The sequence below is a fragment of the Rhodnius prolixus genome, unplaced genomic scaffold (assembly GCF_049639745.1).
Source record: "Rhodnius prolixus isolate KJV_2025 unplaced genomic scaffold, Rpr scaffold_13, whole genome shotgun sequence".
Classification (NCBI taxonomy): domain Eukaryota; kingdom Metazoa; phylum Arthropoda; class Insecta; order Hemiptera; family Reduviidae; genus Rhodnius; species Rhodnius prolixus.
The window spans coordinates 6,589,216-6,616,830 of NW_027411583.1; the positions used below are offsets into that span (position 1 = coordinate 6,589,216).

The window sequence follows — 27,615 nt, forward strand, 5'->3', positions numbered from 1 at the left end:
AGAAAATTTGAAGCTACGAAAAATTAATCAGACAGTACCAGTCTTAGGATTAGTCCCATTTTCATTAAATTAAAAACAGAAAGTGGAAGTAAAAAGTGAGAACTTAGATGCACAATTTCCTTCCTCAAAGCTAGGCAATACTTCTGATATTTCCATTGCAACAAAAAGTTGGCACCCGTATCTGGAGCTAGTAGTATCAAAAATGCCAGTCCTCGAAGAATTACCAGACCTATCGTGTTTAAAGAACAAAAATTATTTTTGAGTTTAGTGAAGTAATTAAGCTATTTTATTCAACTAAGTTTAAGGTGTACAATGTGCGTGTTTATTTTTCATTTTGTTGCTGTTCTGATAAAAAGTTTTTTATTCAATTGTTGACATAACTAGATTTTTTAAACTATTTTATGAAATGAAATCCTTTCTATGCCCTCCTAAATCTTAAAAATCATTAACAAGTTTTCGTTAGAAACAAAACAAAAAACAAAACTCTCAAATGTAGAGATTAATTCACTTTAATAACCAGATACCAAAATGTGGCTGCTCGGATTACACTAAGAAAAGTTGATTTGTCATTCGGAAGAATCATTAGAACCCCCCACCAATTTTTAATAAAACATTTATAATCTACCACATATTAAAGTTAGTAAAAGACTTTTAATTACTTTATTTGTCTTAAATTACACACTCAAAATAATTATTTTTTCAAGAAAAATGTACAGAGTTTTAACAATTATTTATTTCATTCTTTTAGATTTTTTTTAAAAATAAATCTCAACTTCATAAACATTATAAACTATAAAATGTAAAAGAACCTTAAAAAGACTTGATAAAAGAATTACTTAGACCATTCGTCTTACCGTATATGGAAATAATTTATTAATTCAGGGTTAATGTATATTTGTAAAATGACATTAACACTGTTGGCATGATTCAGTCCGTTGGTGTCCATGTTGCAACATTATTTTGTGGGAATATTGGATACTCAGTTGGCAACACTGTGCAGTCCTTATGCAAAGGACAACTAGAAAAGTGCAATCTTCCTCATATTCGGTGTTAATTAGTCTTTAGTAAATTCTTTTTTTTTTTTTAATAAATTTTTCTACGATAAATTGAACTACTTAAGTGCGAAACGATCTCTTAGAAAAATGTGTTAATTCTGATTCCGCCATGAGCCGAATAACGGTGTTAAGTGTTCAAGCTTTATTTAGATATTATCGTGGTCTGTGATTTCAATGCTTAATAAAAAAGGGAACGAAGAAAATAAATTTGATAGTCCTTTTTGTAAGAATATAGATTCCGTGTAATTATCATTAGATCATTAATAGTTTTTTAATACCATCCATTAACCTCATGCAGTCTATTAACAATTATCCAATATGCATTATTTATCGTTCCTAGAGTCTTTATTATATTTAATTTTGCCCCTAGTTCGCTTTATGATTGTTTACAAAAGTTAATAATGCGTGGAAAAGTTTAAAATGAAGATCATTCACACCTTATTGTTTTGGCCAATGTCCCAGTTATCCTTAGAGTTCATTCTTAGGATTAAATATTTGTTGTAGCTCTTATGGAAATATTATGTAAGTATTCTGTAAGGCAAATACTAAACTGAAAATACTATTTTAAGTACATATATTCTGCCTTTAATATTATAGTTTTAAAAAAAAAAAAAAAAAAAAAAAGTTTCTGGAAAGTTAGTGTAATTCTCACTAACGCCTTTCTTACTTTAATTTTGGATTTTCTTTGATGAGCCCCAAAAGTATTTCAGATAAATTATTTTATCATATGACTTTCAATACTTTGTGATAAAGCCATACATATTACCATATCAATAGCCCATTAAAATGTAACGATATTTCTTGTAATTTTCATCCAATATTGTATATGAAAATAAATTTAAAATTTTGTTAAATGAAAAAGAGAAGATTTTTGTGCTTATGTTGAAACAATCATCAAAAGCCGCATATGTTGTGAAGTTTTCAATTGTGTATGTTTTGGAAAGAGTTATCCTAATTTGTGTATAAAATTTATATATTTTACCTAACTGTTTCGATCAAATTATTATGGCCGTTTTAAAGCAGTACCTTTTGATGAAACAACGGTACCGAGTACCCAGCACAAGAGCAAGGTTTACATTCTAACAGTTTACTTTCCTAAGTCTACTAATTTTAGCGGAATCCCCTAATTTGGTTTTTAGTTAAAAGCTAGTCCGATATGAGCTGTGTTCTCTGATAAAATTATGATTATTGTATTGTATTATATTTACCTACATCAGGTCGCATAATGAATAAATAGTTAACGCTTCTTACCTTATATAAAAAAAAAAGAAGGTAAAAGCAATTATCTTTAATTTTTATCAACTATTGCTTTTCGTTCTTACACCATGACTTACATTTGCGCGCACCTGGAGGTAACAACTTATACAAAATTAAAGTTTATAAGCAGGTTATGATTAACACTGTTCCTGCTACCTTACTGCGTTCCTTTCATCTTAATCATTTGTGTGCCTGTGTATTACATTCTGTTTGTGTATTTTATTTTTTAGAAATGCCTATAAAAATGTCTGCGAATCGGAGTCAGTCAACAGGGGTAAAACAAACTGAGTTGGATCAGATTTGGGATGATCTACGCCAAGGAATTGAACAGGTTTATAATAGACAATATATGTCTAAAACTAGATATATGGAATTATATACGTATCCTTTAAATCTTATCATAGTTTTTAAAAATTATTTATCTCAATACATGAATTAGTAGTTTTCAATTGAGAACTTCACTGTTTGGGTTCTAATTTATGTTTAACGAAATTTGCTTTATATTAGTTATTCAAAAGTGAATTAGTTTGTCATTAAACACAAATCATTCGATTATGCATGAATTTTGAATTAAAATTTGCTCTTTTTAAAAGAAAGATAAAAAAACTGAAAGCTTACTCAAATCGACATGTTTCCCTATAGTTTTTCCGTTTAGTTTGGCGGATAGAAAGTAAAATAATAATTGTGAGAATGATCTGGGTAATCCACTTTGTCAGATGATAAATGTGACGCTTTCAGGCAAAGTACTTGGAGGGCGGCGGTTACACAGTACCTGCAACACTGGTATAGCCAAAGTTAGAGTCTTGTGTGAAGAGTACAGATAGACATTTTGACGCAATTTAAAAAACTTTCTGAGGCATGAAACACTCTTAAATAATACTTTCAATTACTGGGCTAGAAACTGAATACTACTTGAATGATTTAAAATCTTTATTTAGTCTTGATATTGAATACGGCTGCAGTTTGCTACAACAATGGCAATTTGGTGATACTCTTACATTTTCTTTCTTAATTTTTTCTCCTGGTCGTCGTTTTCCATAGCAAAATTATTTTTCCAAAGGCAGAGCAATGGAGGAATTACTGCTTTAATTTAGTCTATGTGACTATATATGTTGTGAAGAGTACTGGATTGTGACTGTACGTTTTAATAATGAATCTTTACTTATTTGTCTATAATTATTGGCGTCCTGACCTTAATTCTCTATCTGTTTATTAGGACACATAATAGTGTGTTAGAAAGTAGTTGAACATGATTTCGGACATACTATTTTACTATAATCTGAGGTAATAATTTTAATGCAAAGAATCGAAAAATTGAAGCCTACTAAGGGAGGAAATATTTGAATATTCTCTATTTAATTCTCATAAAGAGAATTGGACGATAAAATACCAAAGTAGGTGAAAATATTTCTGCCGCATTTACTGCTATTATAATAATGATAATTTGACTATCCATTTTATTAATTCTTCACTTAATTCGCTTTGCGTGCCAAAGATTGTTTATAATGGAAAGATTACTTTGATGATAAGTATAACGAGGCTTTGGATCTCTACTCACGACGAAAGTTCAGAAAAACTAAACATGACTTTTCTTCATTATTTCCTTCGGAATAAGTTTTTCAGTTTTCTTTCTGTGATTTAGTTTAGAGCTATAGAGAGAGGGCAGCTGCCCCTACCTGGCTCTCTTGACTAACCAGTCTGTTTTTTAAGAAATTTCAATTCATCTAAATATTTTAACAATATTTCAAATAATTTCACTATAAAAGATTTATCTCAGGCCTATTCTAAAAAATATTGATATTTTGAAGGAATCTTTCGAAAATGTGATAGGGTCCTCTGTACTACTGATCAGTATCGTTTATTTTATCTGCGAAAGCATGCATGTTTTTCCTGTTCCATTTTCGGATTTTCTTCCATCATTAGAAGATGATTTATCAGTTGGGTGTACTTTTGCTCACTCATAAACGTTCCTTTTGTTTATATACTAGTTATTTTATTGATCTTAGGTATTTATATAGGTTTTTATTTAAATAGTTATTGTCCTTTTAATGAAATATTGTGAGTTTTATGCAAATTAAATAATTCTTAAATTTAATATATTCCTTAACCATCATTACAAATAGACATGTTTACAATTATTGTACCAGTGTTCATCAGCAAGTTAGCCGTTCTTCGACCGCAAAGGGGAAGAAAGGACAGGTGAATAAAGTAATGGCAATTTTATTATATTATTAGTTATAAATAATCTTTTATACATAATTCTTTTATAAAAAAAGATGAAATATAAATGGAAATTCTAGAAATTTTAAAGCGTTTCTTCGTAGTGAAGCTAGATAATTTTAGATGGAATGTTATTTAAAATATTGGTGACCTCTCTAGTTCAATCTATCAATAAATGAATAGCAGTTTTTTAATACGTATTCTTTTATTATTATAGAGGATATTGCCCTCCATTTATTTTATTTAAGGGTGAATACCCTTTTCTGCTCCCTTATTATTAATTTTTTCACTGAATTTCTTATTGTTATGGATAACACGGTGAAAAATAAAACTTTGTTATTTAATTTTTTTAGTGGGGATACCATTTAGGTTCTGATAATCACCAGGATAATCCGAAGTTGTTATAAAATGGAAATTTAATCATTTTAATAAAATTTGATCGAAAATAGAATTTTAAGTCGCTTATTGCAGTACATTACGAAATTGATAAAAAACTTAGTAATTAAATTTTGTTTTGTTTCGGAGGGGGGCAATTTCTAAACTTTCTTTTAGCATTAGATAGCTTGGGTAAAATTTTAAAGTGGAAATATATGTGCGCTGTACTTAAAAAATTTAAATTTGACTCTACATAAATTTGAAAGGACCTTTAAAAAGTACCTTACTCTTAGTTTAATCTACTCCTTTTTTTTTTACCCCTTCTAGTTCAGCCTTTCTTTCACCAGGAAGTCTTAAAAATGAAATTTCCTAACAAGCCCTACTTAATTGATTAGAGAAACTCTAATCTCATTTTGTTAACAAATTTAATCAGAATTGGTCCAAGGTTTGCAGAGTTGTCAATTATTAGTAATTATTTGAGGCAGAGCCTTACACCTCACTGTTAGAGAAGACTAAAACTCCTTTCCTTTAGGTATTACCCCTCATGAGAACCCTAACCCTTCATAGCACATCTAATAAAAAGCGTTTAGTCGCTAAGTAGTTTATGTAATATGTAAATAATTTGACGCAATACATCTTCTTTTTTAGGATTAAAAAGTACTGCGATTTGAACTTTAGAAGGAAAGCCCTTTATCCTGCGTAAATACATTAGAATCTGGCTAAGATTTACATAATAATAATGTATTTAATATTTTTAATATTTTCAGAGGGGGCCTCACATGTTCATTAAATTCGAATTCCTTTTGTTTTATTTTATTATATGCTTTTCTTAAATATTAAATAGGTAACCGGCGGAGCTCAACTTGTTGGGCTGGAATTATACAAGTGTCTTCGTGATTTTCTGAGAGATTATCTATTGACCTTGTTGAAGGTAAAGGTAACATTAAAATGGCATATTATTTTCAATTTTTTAGCATAGTTATATAATGTTATAAGTTTTATTATTAGAATATCTATATAGTATTGGTTTTACATTTTTCTAATAATTATATTAAACTTTCTGATTCTTCTTACTGTAATGCTTTTTAAATCTAATGATTGTTAAATAATTTTTATGCTCATTTTGAAATTTTAAAAGTCTTAATGGCATCTTATTTTGGTATTCATTAAATCATGATTTTATTAAGAATCCAGTTCAGTAATGTTTAGATTAAGATGTGCACATACATATGTATGCATGTGGGCGGAAAAGAATTCATCATTTAAATCGTTTAAACATTATTTTACTTTCGTTAAAAACAAAGAGCCATGAAATATCTCTATCGTGAAAAATAACCTTTCTGCCAGTTCTTATCTTAATTACATTATTGCTTTTATTTATATATATATATATATAAAATTATTTTCCGCAATAGCTTATTGTTTTAAACAAATAAAATAATGGGAATAATTTTTTGTAAGTTTTTAAATTATTTTAAAAACACGCTGTAATAAAAAATCACACCTTTCTTGAGCAGGCTGGCATTTATTTGAATACAATCTTCAGTAATCAACTTTTCTCATGATTAATTGATACAAGGATTTTCATTTATTAATTGTAATAATCATTTTTTTATTATGTTTCACAAGTAAAATATAACCACAAATTATCTGGTTAGCTGTAATGCCATTCGAATAATTGATCAGTAAAAGTTCTAATTGACATTACATACATTAATTAGAGAAATCTCTGCAAAAATAAATTAGGACTGATTTTAGAAATGACGGAGTAAATTTCCTTAAAAGATCTTTTGAATTTAAGCGTCACAATTTAAATGAGTGAAGAAAGGTGATAGACGAATAATATGAGTTCTCTTGCTGAAATTGTATTCGAACTTGCGGGACCTACAAATTGCAATATTCAAAAACGAATATTATGAAAAATGTTATTGATACAGAAAGACAGAACTTGAAATACCTCTCTGTTTTCATCATTCAATCATCATTGTCTCTTATCTCACTTTATTAAGAAAAATTCCATACAATTTCTGGTTAAATAATTCTTCTTAAAAAGAGTGTATTCTTTAAACAAATATGTCAGTTAGATAGTTAAATAAGGCATGATTTTTTTTTAAAAAAACATTCAAGTTTTAAAATAAGATTCCGTTCAGATCTAGATTTTTTCTTCCTCTATTAGACTTTTGTGTGCTAAAATTGATTGCTAAAAGTCATATCTTTTTGTGAGATTAAAAATTTCGAGCAAAATTTGTTTTGAAGACATCTATCTATACTGCATGAATATTTCCAATTGTGTAGTAAATACAAATTATCTTAATAAGTTATATTACGATTATTTTCTTTGTTTAATTTTTAAGATGGGTTCATACGGGGTCGTGATTTTGGCGAAAACCTAAATTTCCCACGGCTTACTTATTCAACCAGCGGGGTTTTACTTTCGGGTGTATGGACTCATGTAGGGGCGGAGCGCAATCGGAGCTAACAATTGGGAATTATTCTTGGAAGATGAAATTTTACAGAATTTTTTTTTTAATGAATTCAAATCTGAATTGGTTTTTACGACGCTTTACAAAACTGAGTATGAGTTCAAATTCTCAGCTTTAACACGTTGGGTACAAAATTGCAATTGAAACTGACGAGTGTGGCGCCCATTTCCACGGCAATAGGTTCACTAAAAGTGATGATTAGGTGAGGTAGTTTTTCTGCCCAATGTTCGATCCCATATGAACTCACTTTGGTTAGAAAGTTTTTTAATGAATTCTCTCATTATTATTATTTTTATAATAAGATGTTCTTACTATATTAAATTTTAATCCCATTTTTCAATACTAGGATGGTTTAGATTTAATGGATGAAGCTGTATTGCAGTTTTATACCAGGCAGTGGGAAGAATACCAATTTAGTTCGAAAGTTTTAAATGGAGTGTGTTCATATTTAAATAGGTCAGTGAGAATTCTAAAATTTTAAGCTTTACAAGTGAATATGTATGTATAATAATAATCTGTAAACACATATTTCTACTAGACACAAATTCTTGGTCAAATGACGGTCAATAGTATAAAATTTCTGTGTTCATATAGTTTAAAGTTACTTCCATCTTTAACCCGTTGCCGCACACTTTTATTTTGATGATCGTGCTCAGAAACACACTTTTTTTCTCAATTGTTTATGACTGCCAGATGGAATCAAGTGTAAGTTGTATGTTTGGAAGTAAAAATTATCACATTTGGCCACGGTTTTTCCAAAAAAACTCTCGACGGCTATAACCGTCATTTGCTCATCATGTCATTTTTTCTCTTTCCAGAGCAAATGACGGCTATGACCGTCGTGACGACTATACAGCATTTGCTTTACTAATTCAATAATTAACGTGTATGCGTTAGTACACTTCGTACTAACGCTGTACTTTTTTTTATTAATTAAAATGTGCACGACGGCTATAGACGTCGTTTGCCTACATATCAACAAAGATCGGACGGCTATAGCCGTCATTTGCGGCAACGGGTTAAGAGTTCTCAAAGCAAACCGTCTCATACTTAAACTAAACAAACCTCCAACAGCAGTGTGTCTACTGATTTCTGACTGCACAGTTCGCAACATATCTTTCGTTCAGAAGGACGAATTAAGGTTATCGACAACTGGACAAGCTTTATCTCTATAGCAGTAATGGGAATTACTACAAAATAGAGAGAGTTTCAATATCCAACTCACACTTGTCCCTCGTTATTTACAGAAAAACCCTCGAAACTCCTGCTAAATTTGTATCCAAACTGAACTTGACCAACACGGTACAAAATCTCAACACCCTTCATTTGATTTTCAGTCAAACTTCATACTTACTCTCCTTACATAAATGTTTTGAAGGGTAATAAAGGCGGTATTATATTTTCTACTCTGAATGTTTTTTTATTTTTATTTTTCAGGCATTGGGTTAGACGAGAATGCGAAGAAGGAAGAAAAGGTATTTATGAAATATATCAACTCGCACTAGTTACTTGGAGGGATAATTTATTTAAACAACTAAATAGACAAGTATAACTTTTATTATTTATTATTATTATTTTTTAATGCATTTTTTGGAGTAATAAAGACAAAGAAGAAAAAGAATATAAGAAGCGAATGTTAATTGTGTTAACATTTAATATTTAAGGTGACAAATGCAGTGTTAAAACTTATAGAAAGAGAAAGAAATGGAGAAACAATTAATACAAGACTTGTCAGTGGCGTTATAAACTGCTACGTGGAACTAGGTTAGTATTCTCGGAGGAATATTTTGTAATAGCTTGGACTTCTTTTTAAGGGCTGTAAACAAAGAAGTTCTGAAAGTGAAGGGTTTTTTTTATGAGATTAGTATTTTGATTTATTTTTTTAAAACTGGAAACATAAGGTTCTTTTTTTTACTTAGTAAAAAATAATAAAGTCAGAATATCGTAATTAGTCGGTACTTGGTCGTATATAATACAATATAATAATAAAAAAGTTGAACATTACTAAATTCATAAATAGAAGTGTTCTTAAGTCGAGAAACTTAATAAATAAATAAATAAAAGAAAAAGATACCTGAAAGATATAAGGATTCTTTACTAAAAACCATGAATATTCGAGTAGGCACAGTACCTAAATCATTAAGAATGGTTTGAATGGTCTAAAAGACAAAACATTAGCTCAAGTATTCGTAGGTTACTGCCAATAATTTATACCAAAGAAATCAGACTCAACATGCGGAACTTTTGTTTCACGTGACTCAAACCATTTTAGGTTAGATTAGATTAGATTAAATTAGGGCGGCCTCAAGGCCTACGCCACTGCGACCCCTTTGGATCTATTGTGGCTCCCCGACTTTAGAGCTCGCCCTCCAGACCCGTCCGTTTAATCAGACTCTTAATTCTGGAGAGTTAGCCTTCTGTAAAGCTCTCAGGCCTTGGTTTTTCCTCCCCGAGAAGTAACATCCTTAGCTATACAAGCCCCTGACACTGACACAACACGTGCAGTGCAGTTTCCTCTTCTTCCTGGCAGAACCTACAAAGGCTGTCCTCTGCCAGGCCCATGCGATGCATGTGTTTTACCATTTTAGGTTCTGAAGGAATGTTGTTAACTTAGTTTGCTGGAAGACGTGTAAGTCCGTATATTCTGAATTTCATATTTTTAAGCTCTAATATACTTTTTCTTTTTTTTTTTTTACAAAAAAGGTTTGAACGAAGAAGATCCTTCAGCAAAAGGACCAAATCTCAGTGTATATAAAGATTCGTTTGAAAATGTGTTCCTTGAAGGTACAGAAAGATTTTACACAAAAGAGAGCACGGAGTTCCTTCGACAAAACCCAGTTACTGAATATATGAAGAAGGTTTAGTATTATTTATATCTTCCATCTTTTCAAGTAATTAAATGATTACTTCTTTAGTATTTTTTGTTTTTTAATTTTAGGCTGAACAAAGATTAGCTGAAGAGCTAAAAAGAGTTCAAGTCTACCTTCACGAGACAACTTCTGATCGTCTAGCTAAAACCTGTGAACGGGTAATAATTGAAAAACAAATGGAAGTTCTACATGCAGAATTTCAAAATTTATTGGATTCAGATAAAAATGATGATCTAGGGCGCATGTATCAATTGGTTGCTAGAATTCCTGATGCTCTTGTTGAATTAAGAGGCCTTTTGGAGGCACACATTGCCAATCAGGGTCTTGATGCAATAGAGAAATCATTAGACACAGCTTCCAATGTAAGTATACTTTTGTTGTTCTATAATTATAAATCGTAATGTGATTTGTTTTTTTATCGAAACATTTTCTACTAAGAATAAGAGCATAAAAAGGAGAATATATTAAATTTTGATTCCAGGATCCAAAAATCTATGTTTCAACAATTTTGGGAGTGCACAAGAAGTATAATGCTCTCGTTATTACAGCATTTAACAATGACACAGGATTCGTGGCAGCACTTGATAAAGCTTGCGGCAGATTTATAAATAACAATGCTGTAACTAGGATAGCCGGCTCTAGTTCAAAAAGTCCTGAGCTTTTAGCCAAATTCTGTGATGTCCTGTTAAAAAAATCATCAAAAAATCCAGAAGAAGCTGAATTAGAGGATACGCTCAATCAAGTTGTAAGTTCTGACTCTATTTACAAATACTCTTAACATCAAAACTTTTCGTGATGGTTCGCTTTGTTTTTTGGCGTCAGATTTAGATCAGTTTTTTATTTCGAGGTAGGCTGCTTCATTTGAAGGTCATAATAACGGTTTTGGGGTATTGCTATTGCTCAATAGATCTTGACAGACACATGATAACAGTGTTTAACAAAAGGGTCAATTAGTACAAAAGCTATTCAGTTAGTCTGAGTAATCCATTGACCCTGAAGGTTACTTCCATTAATAATCAAGATATACAGTAAAAGGGAGAACGCCCAAAGCGTAATCACTAACACAGATTTCTACAACATGGAACTAACTGCCAAGATTCTAACGATCTTTTGTACTTCAAGCAGTAATTGTAGTTTATTAAATGGGATTTTCGCGGAAAATAATTATTTTGAGTTCCATCATCAGAAAGTAATAGTTAAAGAAATAGATCAATCTCTTTTAAAAAAAAACAGACGACGCTCAAAATCGAGATTGTTTATATGTTTAAGGAAAACTAGAGGTTTTTTCATATTTTTGCGGCGCAGCATCATTGATGCGCCCTATCTTTTTTCTCTAAAGCTTGGGTGTTGTCGGTCTCTTTTGCCATACTCACTCAGTTGTCCCATATAAAATGGATTCCATAATATGCATCTAAGCACAACACCTATACAGTGTTGATGTTTGACAAAGTAGTCCTGCATTAGTCCAAAACGTCGCAAATTGACATCGCGGGATTCATAGACAGGCCTTAGGCACTCATTTTCGTTTTAAATGTTCCCAAGCGAACTGTTAACTCCCCTGAATCACGTCTCCTTGATTAAGATCTTAGAGAAGCTAAACGATCACTACTTCTGCCTAAATAACAGTTAGAACACAAAGAATCAATTTAATACCTAGAATCTTTCGGTTTTATTGTAGTCATATCTTTTCTGTAGTCTATCTTTATCTGAGGCAGTCTATTGCTTTCATTTTTCCCTTTAACTTCCTATTTCAAATACTTTTTGTTCAGCTTATCTGGTGCCTTTGCATTTCTTTCGGGATCTTATCACTCTTATCACATTTGCTTCCTCACTTTCGGCAGTTTTGCATTTGTTGTTGTGTTGAGACCTACTCGGATTCTTTCTTATTTTTATTCTCCATTTGTCGCAAAGGCATTTCTTTGTTGTGGCACTTTCAAAGCTTCTTGATTCAGTAACCTAAATCTGGACTATCAATATTTCTAGCATATTGAGGCACCACATTTTGAACTATTCCTGTTTGATTGGTTGCTGCATTTCCCTTTCAGACGTTCGCAATCACATTATTTGTTTTAAAAAAAATTCTCTTTTTTACTAAAGATACATAAATATATAATTCTATTTTTAACCTTTTATGTGGACTGATGGAATATTTTTCAATTTTAAGTTTAAATTTTGAAGTGTTTTAAATTTAAGTGGGCTATATTTTAGCCATGAAAGTACGGATAGCCCTTTTTATTTCCAGAAGAGAACTTTTAACGTTTTTCAGCTGATCAATAAGGATCAATAAATATCTTTAGAGAATTGCAAGTTGTGGAAACTGAAACCTTTCAAAAATACGTCAGTCACGAAGTCGAACCTGTCATTATTTTTTTAAGATTTCTTAAAATGTATTTGTTCAACATCTTTTGCCATGGTTTCCAGTGGTCCATGAGCATCTAGGATAAAGGATTATAAACATCTCTGAGGATCATAGAGACTCTTTAGTTAATGTATTTGCCTTTAATTAATTTTTGGTCTTGTAATTGACTACTTTTTATGGCATTTTATGATCCTCTTAGCTTGGGTTTATTCCTCCTCAAAAAATGAAATGAAATGAATTCAAAAATGAAAGTCATACGCCTATTCGGAGATGTCCCGTTTCTATCGAACTTTATGGCGAAATGGAGTAGGTGTTTGTAATCGTTATTTTTAAAGATAATTTTTTACCCATATATCTCTTTGTTTTCAAGATTTGTGCTCTGACTTCACCAACCAGAATTTCAATTTTTCTTAACTCTATGCTTCTGGCAAATTCTCTCAGGCTGGTAAGTGGTTTTTACAGAAAAGTATTGCAGCCAACTCTGTGGTCTACAGATTATTAAGTACCAGTAAATCAGATGTTTGGAGCACCAAATGCTATCTGTATAAATCTCTCTCTGAGAGTGTTTTGCTATATAGTGCCGAAATTTGGGGCTCTCAGTGTTTGGATATCCTCGAAAGGAGCCAAATCTTGTTCTTTAAATCCCTTCTACAGCTTTCCCCCAGTACTCCAAACTCGTACATAAGACTTGAAACAGGAAGGGTGCATGTAAAATACAATGTTTTCAAGAGAATGTTGAAATGGTGGGAAAAATTGCTACTCATGCCGGAAGCTGCATTCCTAGAATTTGCTATCTGAGATTGCATCAACTAGCTAATTTCTCTTCAATACCTTTCAATTGGGTATCTGAATTTAAATCGTTTTTTTATCTCATTGAAGCTGAGGATGTGTGGCTTAAGCAAGATGTTTCTTTTCTGCGAAAAAGCAGATGTGATGTACTTGCCAAGCTGAAAAACCACTTATCTTCAATTGATGTTGACCTTGTTTTAAATAGTCGGTATAATTTATATTATAGAAATATTAGCTCCTTTGGATCTGGAGAAAGTTATCTCAATTTGAAGTGCCATATCAACAAATTAAGGTTGATGGCTCAGATAAGACTGGCTTGTAAAAAGTGCTCTAAGGTATCATGTGGTGATATGCGCTACAAATTTACTCCAGAGAGTTACTGTCTGCTTTGTGATTCACAACATTTCGATACATAGTCTCATTTCTTTTTAGATTGCTCAGAACTTAATCACCTTAGAACTAAATACATTTCCTGTTTCATAAATGATTCTATGACTGCAACTGAAAAAATTGAAAATTTATTGAACACTTTGGCCTTAAGTAAAATGAATAACCTCTTCTTGTTTACAGTGAATGGTCTCAAACTTAAGTGTTAATATGTTTTTTGTGCCTGTATATAATGTCATTTAACATATACTTGTGTATATGCATAAATTTACTTTTTCCTTTTTTAGGCGGTTTATGTATTTTTTTTGTGGCTTTGATTTTTCATCTTTTCCTCTCCGTTTCATATCTATTTTCTAAGTTCATGAATATTATTATGTTTTAATTTTTGTGCAATTTTTTTTTTTTTATTATTATTATTTTGTTAGTTTGTTTATTTCCAAATTAATCAAATCTACTTAATTTCGATTTTATTAGATATCAAGTGTCCTACTTTTGTTGTATTTTCTGTATTTTTTAAGCAGTTACTTTAATTTTGTATGTTTTATTATTATATTGTACATGCGCTGTTTGCATTCCATTATCTATTTTCAATACTTTGAGTTCAGCATTATTGTAATCACAAATACATACAACTCCTTGCTTGTAAAGTGTAAACTTAAAAAGCAATAAATATTATTATTATTATTATTATTAATTTTTCTTAATTATTTCTAGATGGTAGTGTTCAAATATATAGAGGATAAGGATGTATTTCAAAAGTTTTATTCAAAGATGCTTGCAAAGAGATTAGTACAGCATATGTCGGCAAGTGACGATGCTGAAGCAAGTATGATAAGTAAACTAAAACAGGCATGTGGTTTTGAATATACTAGTAAACTACAGAGAATGTTCCAGGTAAATTTACCATCATAAGTATTTTTGCTTCCCCTCTACAAAAATAATTTTTATTTAACAAAAAAAAAGAAAATTCGATTGATATAAATACATATATTTTATACTTATTTTTCCAGGATATTGGTGTTTCAAAAGATCTAAATGAACAATTCAGAACACATTTAATTAATTCTAATGAACCTCTCGATATAGATTTTAGTATACAGGTACTTTCTTCTGGCTCTTGGCCATTTCAGCTAAGCCACAATTTTTCACTTCCAACAGAAGTAGGTATTATTGGAGTATAATAAATTAGTGTTTTTTTCAATTCCAGAAAGAGAATGTTTGTGCATTAATTTGTTTTGATTATTTTTAGTTGGAAAGGAGTGTTCATCGTTTTACAACTTTTTACAGCAGTCAACATTCTGGCAGAAAATTAAATTGGTTGTATAATATGTCCAAAGGTGAACTAATTACAAATTGCTTTAAAAATAGGTAATTTTTTTTTATTTATTTAATTAACTTTAAAAATCTCAAACTACTTTATTAAATACAATTAAGTCCTAACTCGGATTTTTGCTGTTGAAATTAGACCGCATATGCTCTAATGAACCCACTTTAGATGTGCGCTCTCTTCCAAAAGCTCCTGAATCTTGAATATTTCTTGAAAGTCTTAATTGCTGTGGCGAAATATGCCACAGATTTCCAAAATTGAAAATTTTTCTTGAGCTACTACAAATTTTGAAGTTGTCGATATAAATTTTGGAACCTTCTTGAAAATTTAACCCAGTCTCTACTTAACCTTGTGTAGCAGGAGTTCAATAAGGGGCGCTTTTCTCCCTTCCGTTTCTGTATAAAATTTCATCATTATAGTCGCAATCATTTTGCAGTCGAGTTTTTTAGACAGTAAATATGAACAATTGCATCGACAGGGGTGGGGGTGAATTTTGGTAGATCTAGAATGAATAAGAAATTTATCGGATCTTTCTCCTCGCCTAATTCTCAAATCTGCAAAGGAGATTTAACGTTGACTAAAAATTAAATCCTATCTTTCCAGTCAGATCCTTAATTTCTTATTTAATACAGTTGCACTTTTATGTTAGATTTTTGATACAAAAATTAAGTGTGAAAACTACAACCATTTTGTTTCTACCATTATAGATACACACTTCAAGCTTCCACGCTTCAGATGGCTGTGTTATTACAATATAACAGTTCAGAATCTTGGACTGTAGCACAATTAGCTGAGAGCACGCAGATTAAATTAGATTTTCTACACCAAGTTTTACAGATTCTGCTCAAAGCTAAATTATTACATACAGACGAGGACGATGAAGCAGATCTTCAGCCGCACTCAACGTTGGCTTTATATACTGGCTATAAAAAGTAAGCGTTTTATTTACCTACATTTACTAATTTACATTTAATTTCATTTATTAATTTCAGTTTATTCATTGAAATCTCTAGCATCGTTTTTTTTTGTAAATTTTGTTCTGTTGCCTTAACAATTTTGAATTAAACTATAAAATCTTAAACTGTGTAAGTTCAATAAGGAGCGCTTTTCTCCCTTCCGTTTCTGTATAAAATTTCATCATTATCGTCGCAATCTTTTTGCAGAGGAGTTATTTAGGCAGTAAATATGAACACTTGCATCGACAGGGGGGTAAAATACGTTTCTCCATCATGTCTAAGTTACATATCTCACGTAAAACGGATGTCCGGGTATTCTGGTCTATCCGGAGAAACTCTTTTTGGATTACTTGGTTTTCCGTGTAAACAAAAAAAAGTGACCATGTGAAGATGGCTGGCGGATGAGATCATCCCTAGATAACACACTGGTCTAAACCATGACTCTGTTTGTCCCTAGAACAGAAGCTGTCTTTACAGGTAAAAAAAAAATTGTCTAATTTTTCAAGAGCTGTCGAATGTTTCCATCTTTTCTCCACCGTAGAAAGATTATTGGCAATTATGTCCACATAAAGTGGTTTACATGCCCACATCTTTAGCATTTACCAAAAATTCTTAAGACAAGGTAAAAGGTTGAATTTAAAAAGAAACAACTCCAGATCTATTAAAAAAACTCTGTAAGAACTCCCTTCAGCGATTTTTTGAGGAGGGTGCAGTGGTCTAGTGAAACTGGAATTGTCTGTTATGGGAGGAGATGTAAGTAGAACATTTCAATGATATATGGAAGAAAGTTGTATTCGGTCTAAATAAGTAAGCGGGCATGCATGCTAAAGATGTCGAAAGCCTTCCGAACATCCACCAATTCCAGCTCTATCAAAAACCTTCAGTCACGTCATCTACAATTCTAGTAATCTGGGGTAGTGGACCGTCCGGTCTGGACCCGAACTGCTTTTACTCATTGATATATTTCTTTTTTATTGTAGATGAATTATATTTGATATATTTGTACATTTCAGTGGAATGTACGTTGATCTCCTTTGCAGTTCTCCTTTTAATATATGTATTTTTTATTTATTTATTATTATTATTATTTTTTTAGCAAAAAATTGCGTGTTAACATAAATATGCCAATGAAAGCTGAATTAAAATTAGAACAAGAGACAACTCACAAACATATTGAAGAGGATAGGAAGTTATTGATACAAGCAGCCATTGTACGCATCATGAAGATGAGAAAGATGTTGAAACATCAACAGTTGGTTGCCGAAGTGCTTAATCAATTATCATCAAGGTTTAAACCAAGGGTGCACATTATAAAAGTTAGTAAAATTTATTTATATTTCCAAGCAAATTGTTACTTTTCTAATGAAATAATAAATATAAGTGAGCAACTATGAGCAGTGTGCACTTTTTATGTTATATATCTATTATATAACTTATTATATATCAAATATATAATATTATATTTGATATAATAAGGATTATAAATCAAAATTACAAAATACTTGAATTGTTGCTAGCTTAAAAAAGTTCTGTTCGCCTTTTATCAAAATGTAATGACTGTAAAGCGTATTATTGCACTTCAAAGACCTTCTCTTTTGAGTGAAGTGTTCAATATGATGTTAACAGGTGGCTGTTTCTTCTGTCTGATATAATTCAGACCTTTTCGAAGCTAACTGCCCTTAAAAATCATAGCCTGTTTCAGCAGTGCATTACAAAGCAATATTTTCTTACTTTACTTTTCTTTTCTCTAAGTGACTTTTCACTTGTACGTGAAAGGGTTACTGACTAGAGAGTTAGGCGATCTCTTTTTATCTTCCTTCCCGGCAAACCCTTGGCACCCAATATAGGGTTAGTTTATTATTCTTGTCTGATATAGGTTTACCGAAGACTATTTATTTAAGCACACGCTTTTCATTCAACTTTAAAAATGTAATGCTTTTGCACACCCGAAGGAAGGGAATCATATCCTAAATGAACTAAATAGTTTTTAAATTTAAAAGATGTAATGCATTTACTTCTCAAGTTCTTACCAAAACTTCTGGGTGCTTTTCTGGGAAAAAAGTCACTGGGAATTTAAACCTTTGGGGCTCCCAGTTTCTTAAAAATCATAATTATTAGGCGGTTCGTGATTTTTTGTGTTTTGTTTTGTTTAAGCCGAGTACAAGTTTAAGATTCAATCATTGAATGGATGGTAACATTTTAGATAATAGATATTTCACTTTCGCTTGCAACTGGCCGATACAAAATTGTGATGGTGACAACGTTATCAAGTGTTCTCCGGATATAAATGTTTTAAGTCCCCTGGTTTCGAAAACAGAAGTTCAAATGTGTGTTTTTTTTAGAAAATGCATGTGCATGTATGAACACCCTATCCCAATTGCGAAAAATTGCTAGTAGTTCAAACTTAATATTAAGTTTAGGTACTTCTAGGGAGTATGTCGGATATTTAACTATCATAATCCCTTGACCGATAGTAATATTTCGCAGAATTTTTGTTTTCACTACTTGGAGATTTTGATATCTTCTGGAGTAGGTTTGTTTCTTATGTGACTTGCGTAGCCATTCCACTTAAATACAATTTGGAAGGGTTAAATAATGTTAGTAAAATTCTTTAATTTTTATTCTTTTCTTTTTTCTCCAAAAAAGGTAGATTACCTCTACACTTCGTGAATACTACTTTACATTCACGTAGATTCACAATTTGTATTTTAAACATTATTATAGAAAATTGGTTTAGCGTAATAATTTAAAGACTCCTCACTAGTCATAATTGGGTGGACTTCTCACAAGTTACTTCATCTAAATCATTTACTTATTGTAGGAGATCTACTCTTGAAGTAGAAGGGTAGTTTTAGAGGAGAAATGGGTTAAGGTTTCTCTTTAAATTATCATTTCAGCGTAAAATTCAGGTTTATCAACTGTTAACTGTTCGTAAGAATTAATTATGTTCCCACAACTTGTAATCTTGAGAATTATTGCGATAGAAAATGGTGTGTGTTATTAACAGATTTGGTTTTTAATTGATCCCTAATCAACTATCTCATTGTTCTGGAAATATCAAAACAATTGGTTTAAGACGTTGGACGTCACATTTTTTTGTAAACTATTCTAAAAATTGTGTGTGAGAACTCGGAACTATTTCAACTAAAATTGCAATTATCTAGGCTATATCTATAAGATAACTTTTTATAAATTTAGGTACCTTTTAATTATTTTATTTTATTGATTTTTTAAAATTGATGTTAATTTTTCTTCTAAATGTGACTCTTATAGATTTTTATTCTTTCTCTTGCATTTACTTTTTCACATAACTTAGGGATTAATTGAAGCTTAGCTCCGAATGGTACTCTATATGGAAATGTTCAAATTACCAACACATCAGTATTCGAAAAATGTTTAAGAATTTTTTATTTTTTGAAGTATATGTAAGTGTAATTTAACAAATTTATCTATTGTATTTCTTTTTGTTACAGAAATGTATCGACATACTAATTGAAAAGGAATATTTAGAAAGGACTGAAGGTCAAAAAGATACTTACAGCTATTTAGCATGATTTATCATGTTTTTTTTGTTTTTTGTTTTTGTTTTTGGAGGGGCAGAGCTGCATTTAATTTTTAATAGCTGCGCTATTTTCAAAAATAACAACGGCACCCGAAAAAAAATAATAATAATTAAAAAAGTAATAATAATAATAATAATAAACCGAACGCCTTTATTTTTTTAAAAAAAAGAAAGAAAAGAAAAAAGAAAACAAATGAAAAAGAGAAATAAGAAAAGGAAATATATCCAATAAGTAAATTTTGTTGGGAGTGTGAATGTAGTAGTGTGTAATATGTACGAATGTGGAGATATGTTTGAAAAACACAGTAAGAAAACAGTAGAGATTATTTGGACCTACTATTGTTTCTTTTTCGGTGAATCAGTCAGGGAGGAGATGTACTGTACGTTTTTTTTTAGTTTTTCAGCAAAACACACTACGAAAAAATTACCACGCTTATATTTTCTTTTTAAAAAAAAGACTTTTCTTTAAATAATTAATAATTATTTTTTTCATTCACTGTTTGTTTCGATAGGAAGATATTTAAATATAATTTTTCTTTTTTTTTCTTTTTTTTTTTGTAAAAATAAACATATTGTTACATATATTTATATATATATCTGTACCTCGGAGGGAAAAGGCACCATGTCCATTTTTTCGATTTTCAGATTTTGGCATCATTTTACAAATTTTTTGTTGCTCTTTCTACAGGTGTAAAGCACTATGACCTATGTTTACTATTAAGCGATTTATGTATTTTTAAAAAGCGCTATGATACTTCATTACTCAAGGGTAAAAGGCACTACATGGGCATAAATTTTTTCACAATGGAGATGAAAGTAAAATATTTTAAAATATGGGAGTTAAAGTGGCCGTACCAACTGTAATAATTACGGTGAGAAGTACAGGAAAGAGTATAACCGGAAAAGTGGAACAAAAAATGAATTTGGAAAAATGTCTTCATTTGGCTCCCCTGTAAAATTTACTTTTTGTGACATGGTGCCTTTTCCCTCCGAGGTACAGATATAACAACTGATGTAGTGTTTTTGTTTTTATAAATTTTACATTTCGCATGTACGTTTTTCTTTCTTCTTTTTTTAATTTATTTATTTTATGAGAGGAAAAACAAACAGCACTTTTTTCTTTCCTCGAACCGTTACATGTAATCGATGATGTATAGGTATTTCGATATATTATACATATATATCGTGTTGAACTTTTTAAGAACAAAAAATTAATTTATCTTAAATTAAAAAAAAAATAACACATGCAAAATAAATACCCCCCCCAAAAAAAGAATTAATAATTTAAAATTATGTACCACTTTAATAAAAATATATTTTTTTTTTTAGTAATGATAGTATATTTTTACAAAATTTGCTTATATACTTACAAAAAAATATATTGATTTTCTTGGCTTCATAAAAAAAAAAAAATGGAAAAAATCAGAAACTATTATATCGCCTTTGGCTGTTTAATATATATAAAAAAAAAATAAAATTTAATTTTGATTAATATTTTTTTAATTTTCAGCTACGAGCCTAAAACTGCACCTCCCTGAAGCAGTAAAGTTACAGGCTTGAAACTTCCAAAGTTTATTTATTTCAACCAAAGTAGTTGATGGTTTTTTTGTTGTTTTTTTTTTAAACAGATGAGGGTAACGAGTACGATTTAAGAAAAACTATAATAAAGCGTGCAGTTTCTAGGGTTGACAGGTCGTTCTGGTACAATACTTGGAATTAGGTAATCGATGGACTCTTTTGGATGCGATGAGTTATTATCCTAGGCGATGAAACAGCCACGTGTAATTTGTTTGCCAGTTGAGGTTAACATCTCAATACTTCAATCAATTTTCTGTTAGATTGAAAATATGGGGCTTGTAATGAATTCTACATGTACTTGTTATAATAAGAAGAGACTAATTCTTAAATTAGCTGTAAGGTGGCAGCGTGGTAGTAAAGAGTTCCGAAACTGGGCCTTATAAATGAACTAAACCTAGTGAAATGCCGCTGTAGCCTCGAGCAGCTTACTCAAAATTGTTTTATGATGGAATCATGGAATTCATTGTTTTGTCATTAAAAACAAAAAACAGAACTCATCAATGGATCATTGGGTCCTCTTTGGTTGACTTACTGAAGTATGTATTTCTTGGTATAACTGGAGCTTGGCCGATAGGAGTCAGAGCCAAACGACACCGCTGTACGACGGTAAATCTTTCCCGCGATCACTGTTTGAGTTGTTTATCAAATGCACCCCAATTGCAGCCAAAGGGATAACCACTGTTTGGATTCAATTGTCCGAGGCCACAATCTTCGCGTAGATTACTACTAGAACTGTGTGTTTGAATGCTTAGATTAAGACTTCTTCAATACTAATAAGCACAGAATGCGTTCTGTTGTTAAGAGGAATCTGTTTCATGTATACCAACATTTCCGCTTCCTTCCAAGACGGTTAGCTGAGCATATCACTTCTTCTCGCAATTCTTAGCATAGTGGAAGTTCTAGTCTCGTACGTCCTTATAAAGAACTATACAAGACTGATTATTACTATTGATTATTTTATCGAATAGAACGTTCACAAAAAACCTAATTTTTTTGCCAGTATGACTTACCATAAACTTCGCTTTATTGCTCCTAATCGAAATCTGCTAATTAGGTTAATGTAAACTAAAAGTTTCAAGCCTAAAACTTTGATACTTCTGAGTGATCAGTTTTGTTGACACGTAGTTGTTTTGTATATTTATTTTTTACTAAAATAAAAACATGACTCCGAAAAATTAAGGAACTGTTTTAATAAAATATGAACTAACCAGCGAAATCACCTTTATATGCTGTAACTAATTAGAATAAAAATTATATAACAGCAAAAATAAAAATATAATTAATTTACAACGCTTGAAATTTTTTTTTTTCGATGGAGAAAATAAATTTTGTATAAAAAAAGAAATAATTATAGTAGATATAAGTGAATGAAACTGAAAATTTTAAATGCCCTCCAAAAAATTCAAAACATTAAAAAATAAGTTAACGCTTTTAATAGAAGTTACTTTATTTATTCTAAATTCTTTATTCAGGGTTTTTTTTGCTCTCATTACTTGAGGGTTACTTTTCTTGCTTGCTGGAACGTTGTTTGTGCAAAGATTCATATTGTGAGGATTACTATGTCTTATGAAGATGTACGACGTATTCACTACCAGTAGTTTGATTTTGTTTTATCCCATGTGAGGTATATCCCAGTTCAAATACTAATCCAACGTGTTCTTAGAGTATCTTAAGCCTATGGTGGTATAGGTCATGTCGTAATGTTGAACTAGAGATTGATAAATCTGCCTAAAACTGCCCTCTCTGTTAATGTTGGATGGTGTTAGTTAACGTCCTTGTGCTGGTATTATTCTCACAGAAACGCAATGGATCTCTGCAAAGTAGCTAAACACATTTTTTACTTAATGTTGTGCCATCTTTTTTGTACTCTTAATGGAATAATTTATGAATGTCTCAAAGTATATAATTCATTGTAATTGACAATTGTAAATCATATCTCTGCCAGCTCTTGGATCAGCCGTAAAATCCCAGCATTTTAGTTTTAGAAGCTTCAATGGAAGTCCTCTTTTGCAATGGACACGTACTTTGGGTAAAAATAGGTGGTACCGAATGAAGTTAGGTCAGGATCACAACGTGGGTAAAAAACGAGAACAAAAATCAGTGCCATCAAGTTCTTTGTTTGTTTTTTTTAATTTATGTATTTATTTATTTCACTGGAGGTATTGTACAAAAGGTAAATAGCCTTCTTACACTAGAAATGCCGTTTTTTCATTTATCATTTCTATAAACGTCAGTTGTATTTTTTAAGAGCAGTTTGCAAGTATACATTCTCCATTATGGGTTTTTTAGATAAGTTTATGCGTCAATAATCTACATCTCCTTTTACTGAATAAAAATATGTCTAACGGTGCATTTAGATCTCTTCATACGTCTACAATCGCTCCAACTATCACAAGTTTTCTATCCCAGCTTTATTTTGGTCCTCCTAAGATGTTCAAAAGCGTTTCTTCCATTCGTGTCATTTGTATTAGAGCCGGGTTAAAGTTTTTTCTTTCTCAGTCAAAAGATGATCAAGGGTCTAAGAATGACCTTTTTGATTTAGGCCATTATGATTTTTTTACTGATAAGTGTCCATTTGATGCATATGCAATTTACTTCAAATCTTGCGTCATCTGCTCGTAGACCAATGGAATTATGGATGCATGTCGAAGGACATGAAAGTTACGTTACCATCTTATTTTAAATAAGCTTTCTTTTGAATTTTTTAAAAATCCTAACAACACCACGTACTAAAAGACTAGACAATGGCCGAAGGAAAGTAATCCAATATTTAAGTTACATTCTTCATTCTGTGCCTCCCCCCAAAAACAGCTGCGTTTAAAAATCGCCAATCAATAAAATTTTAATAAAATCATTATTTTTTTTGTAATCCAGCAAGCAGACTTCTCAAAACGAACAGTAAAGTTCTTTAAATTAATTTATTTAATTGATTTATTGATTGATTTTTTTTTATTCACATTATTTTTAAAACTCACGACTCATTTTTGTAATTATTATTTGATATTTTGAATATAACGGTTTTTTTTTAATTATGGTTGAAAAGTGTACTTCGTTGAGTAAATTTTATTTGTTCACTACTTATTTATTTTCCATATAATTTTTAATGTATTCTTACAAATGATTCTGCCTTGAAAATAAAATAATGAATTTTTTTTAGGGGGATAATTTTCAATAAACGTTTATTTAAAATTATTTTATTAAATGAATAATCATGTTTAAAAACTATCAGAAACCTGTACAAAGTGTAGGTTACAGTTTACAATGAAGGAATTACAGAAAAAAACTATTGAAAAGTTCTCAGTAGAGGATCTTACAGTAAATCACTTTCCAGGAGATTCTACTAGAAGGTACTCGGTTTCCTGGATATGTCTTCTCTGTTAGGTGCAACCACCGTACAGTGATAAGGAGCTGTAAGATTTAGTGCTACGCTGTCTCCGCTCTTTTACATTTTTGATATCCTCCGCTTTCTCTTGGATCTTGTAGGAACTGCTTATAAAAATTTGACCCGTCCATCATTTCTCGAATCAATTCAATCTCTATCCTACTACTCGTTCAATAGTTCTTTTCAAAGAGTTCCTGTTTAGTTCTGCTTCTAGACGTTCCACGGACTTTAGTATCGATGTAATTTTTTTTTTAATTATAAAAAGGCAATGTCCGTATCTACCTTGGGCCATTTTCTCCATCTGTATATTAGTCAAACAGATAATTTTTTAGTTTTTTAGGAGTGCAAGTGTCTTAAATAAGCACATTACTACTTTCAGCATCAGATGTAAGAAAAATCCCGAAACTAAGCAGTGGAAGGAGTGGTTGGGGAAGTCTTCAGTAATCTGAAAACTACGTTTAGTTACTTCACTGATGTTTGCAATGATTTCTAAGTTTCTGGCATTTTATGTTGTAAACAAACTGGAACTAAGGGCTACATAAAATAGCATTGGATACCAATCATAGATAAGTAAAAAGTTTAAGGAATGAATATAAGTCCTCTCAAAGTGTAATTTTTTAGTCTGTATTAGAAATTCAAGAGTTGATTCGTTTTTATTTTAGCTTTTTTAAAGTGAAGTTTCATTTTATTTATTAGGTACTTTGTTGTTTATTTGATGGAGTCTATCATGTAATGTCTTCTTTTCTTTTCTGAAGTACAATTTATTATGGGAGATTGTAAGCCATTTGTAAAATGCAATTCTCCTTCCACAGTTTCCTAAGCAACAAGCTTCAGAGATAACTGTAAGGATTCTTCATTTTCTTTTATTTATAGTTTGATCCGCACAATTTTGAGGCGTCATAAATCTTTGTCGTAAGTAATTTTTTCGATTCGTTGGAACACAGCATAAATTACAATGTTTGTCTATCATCGAAATTCGTTTAAAGGCTTCTCATGATGTTAATATAGTTTCGCCTTAGTTCACTGAATGAATATTTAATTCTAATTCATAGTAGAAACCACCAAAATGGTAAATAGCTTTATATTTAAATGCGGGATTTGTTTATTAATGGTGGATAAAAATTGATCAGAGAAAACCTAAGGGGTGAAATAATGCTGGTCTCAAAAAAAGTTACATAATAGTAGATTACATTAAAGATGAATTTTTAAATTCACTTTTCAACCATTATCATAAAAAGAGGTTGTAAATTTGAAAAAAAAAATTACTAGAAATGTTTGTATATATTGATTTTAGTTAGCATGGTAATGACATTTATTGTTTCTTATTTCTATAATTTATTTGAACAAGACTTTTACGAATGTACGAAAATTGTCTTTTTACGAAAAACAAAGGGCTTTGACTGATTTTCTCAAATTAAAGAATAGATGCACGAACTGAATTACACGTTCCTTTTTTTAAAATAATATTAATACAAAATATGAGAAAGTAATAAATAAAAACTATTGAAAATTCCGAACGATGCTTTATGTGTAAAATAAGTAAATAAGCATACAAAATTAAAAACGAACTTTCCTTTTTGGTGTCGAAAAAGAAGTCAGTACTTATATAAAAATTATAGTAAGCATATGTATACTTTGATAAAAGTATTTTAAAAATTATTAAAATTATATTCAAGAATAACCATGTCATCAAAAAAGGTTCCATATCAAAAGAAAAAAGTATAAGAAAACAGGAACTTTATGCCTGAAGATAATGGCTGAAGTATTCAGAGAAAACTAATAAAATTAGTAACAATAATATGTAAATAAATTATAATTATTTTAAAAATAAATATATTTGTTACACATAAAATAAAAGTGGAAAAATTAAAGGATAAAAACTCTTGTTATTTGTATGTTGATTCTGGATTTATGAAATAATGTTAAGCATCAAATTTGGTCAGCTGTGGCATTTTGGACTCGATAAATCTTCAAGAGAAGTTGCCATAATCACCCTCACTAAGTGAATCGGAAATTTTTAATGGCATCGAAGGATTTAATTTTGCAATAATAATTTTTGAATCATTCGTAAGTGATATGTATTTTTCTAATTATACTTTAAAGAAATGGTAATTTGATTGAATTTTGTAGGATTTCTGATAATTTTTTTAAGAATGAATCTCGTGAAGAAAAAAAAACGCATAGATAGATCGCCTTCACTTTGCACTAAAAAAAAGAGCATATTTTTAGCGAAAGAATTCTTCAGAAACAAGTTTCCAATGGTGCTTTAGTGGTAGGTAAAATATTGGTTTAATCTTTTTTTGACACTAAAAATGAGTGTGTAATCCAAACACATAAATTATCATTTGTTACTTCATAGTTATCAACTCCTTATGATGTTCCTACTTCTATGAGATTAAGCACAAAATCGTCGTTGGAAGTGTATTGCATACTAGATTAACTTACTTAATTTCTTTTACTTCAGCTACTACTAGTATAGTTATCTAAAATATAAAGGTTAGTAAAAATATTTTATTCTAAATGTAATAAGTTATGTAAAAATCAACATCACTCGCAATAATATCGTTCCAATCACAGTATATTCTTCAGATCACAGAGGTATGTGAATTGAGTGTGAATAAGGAGTCCCCACAAAAGTCGTTGATTCGCGCAGACGGTTTCATTTAATTTTCCCACTTTCAGGGTAAAAAGTTTTCTATTGTTAGAAAAAATGATTTGTTGTACACCTGGAGATGGGATAATTTAGCACTCAAACGAACACCGGATGGTGGATACAATGCTTCAATCATTTAAACTAAAAAAAAAGGAAGAACTTTTCGTGAGTGTTTATAAATTCAAATTATTCTAAGCTTAAACATACCTAGCCAGCAATATTCAAATATAATAGAAAGTAGATGCAATATCAAGGCATTTACTGGCTTACAATCATATTCTGATATAGAATTAAAGTACTACCTTTACATTTGTCTTTTATTATTAACAAAACGATACTTTCTTTTTGGGCAAAACGTGGAG

General features: G+C 30.6%; 1 protein-coding gene across 8 annotated transcripts; it reads left to right on the plus strand.

The window, feature by feature from the left end:
• Positions 1-975: 975 nt before the first annotated feature.
• On the plus strand, positions 976-26,457 carry Cul1 (cullin 1). Of its 8 annotated transcripts, none has more exons than XM_074116037.1 (17): positions 976-1,297; positions 1,426-1,577; positions 2,543-2,693; positions 4,436-4,520; positions 5,752-5,844; positions 7,737-7,846; positions 8,828-8,936; positions 9,055-9,154; positions 10,094-10,248; positions 10,329-10,622; positions 10,742-11,005; positions 14,510-14,689; positions 14,806-14,955; positions 15,045-15,163; positions 15,830-16,054; positions 17,175-17,394; positions 19,552-26,457. In XM_074116037.1, exons 3-17 carry the CDS (start codon positions 2,545-2,547, stop codon positions 19,630-19,632), a joined length of 2,334 nt encoding a protein of 777 aa, XP_073972138.1. In that variant the 5' UTR covers positions 976-1,297; positions 1,426-1,577; positions 2,543-2,544; the 3' UTR covers positions 19,633-26,457. The 8 variants fall into 8 exon arrangements, with proteins under 8 accessions (XP_073972138.1, XP_073972139.1, XP_073972137.1 ...); XM_074116038.1 differs by having other exon boundaries at positions 976-1,278; XM_074116036.1 differs by having other exon boundaries at positions 976-1,577.
• Positions 26,458-27,615: the final 1,158 nt, after the last annotated feature.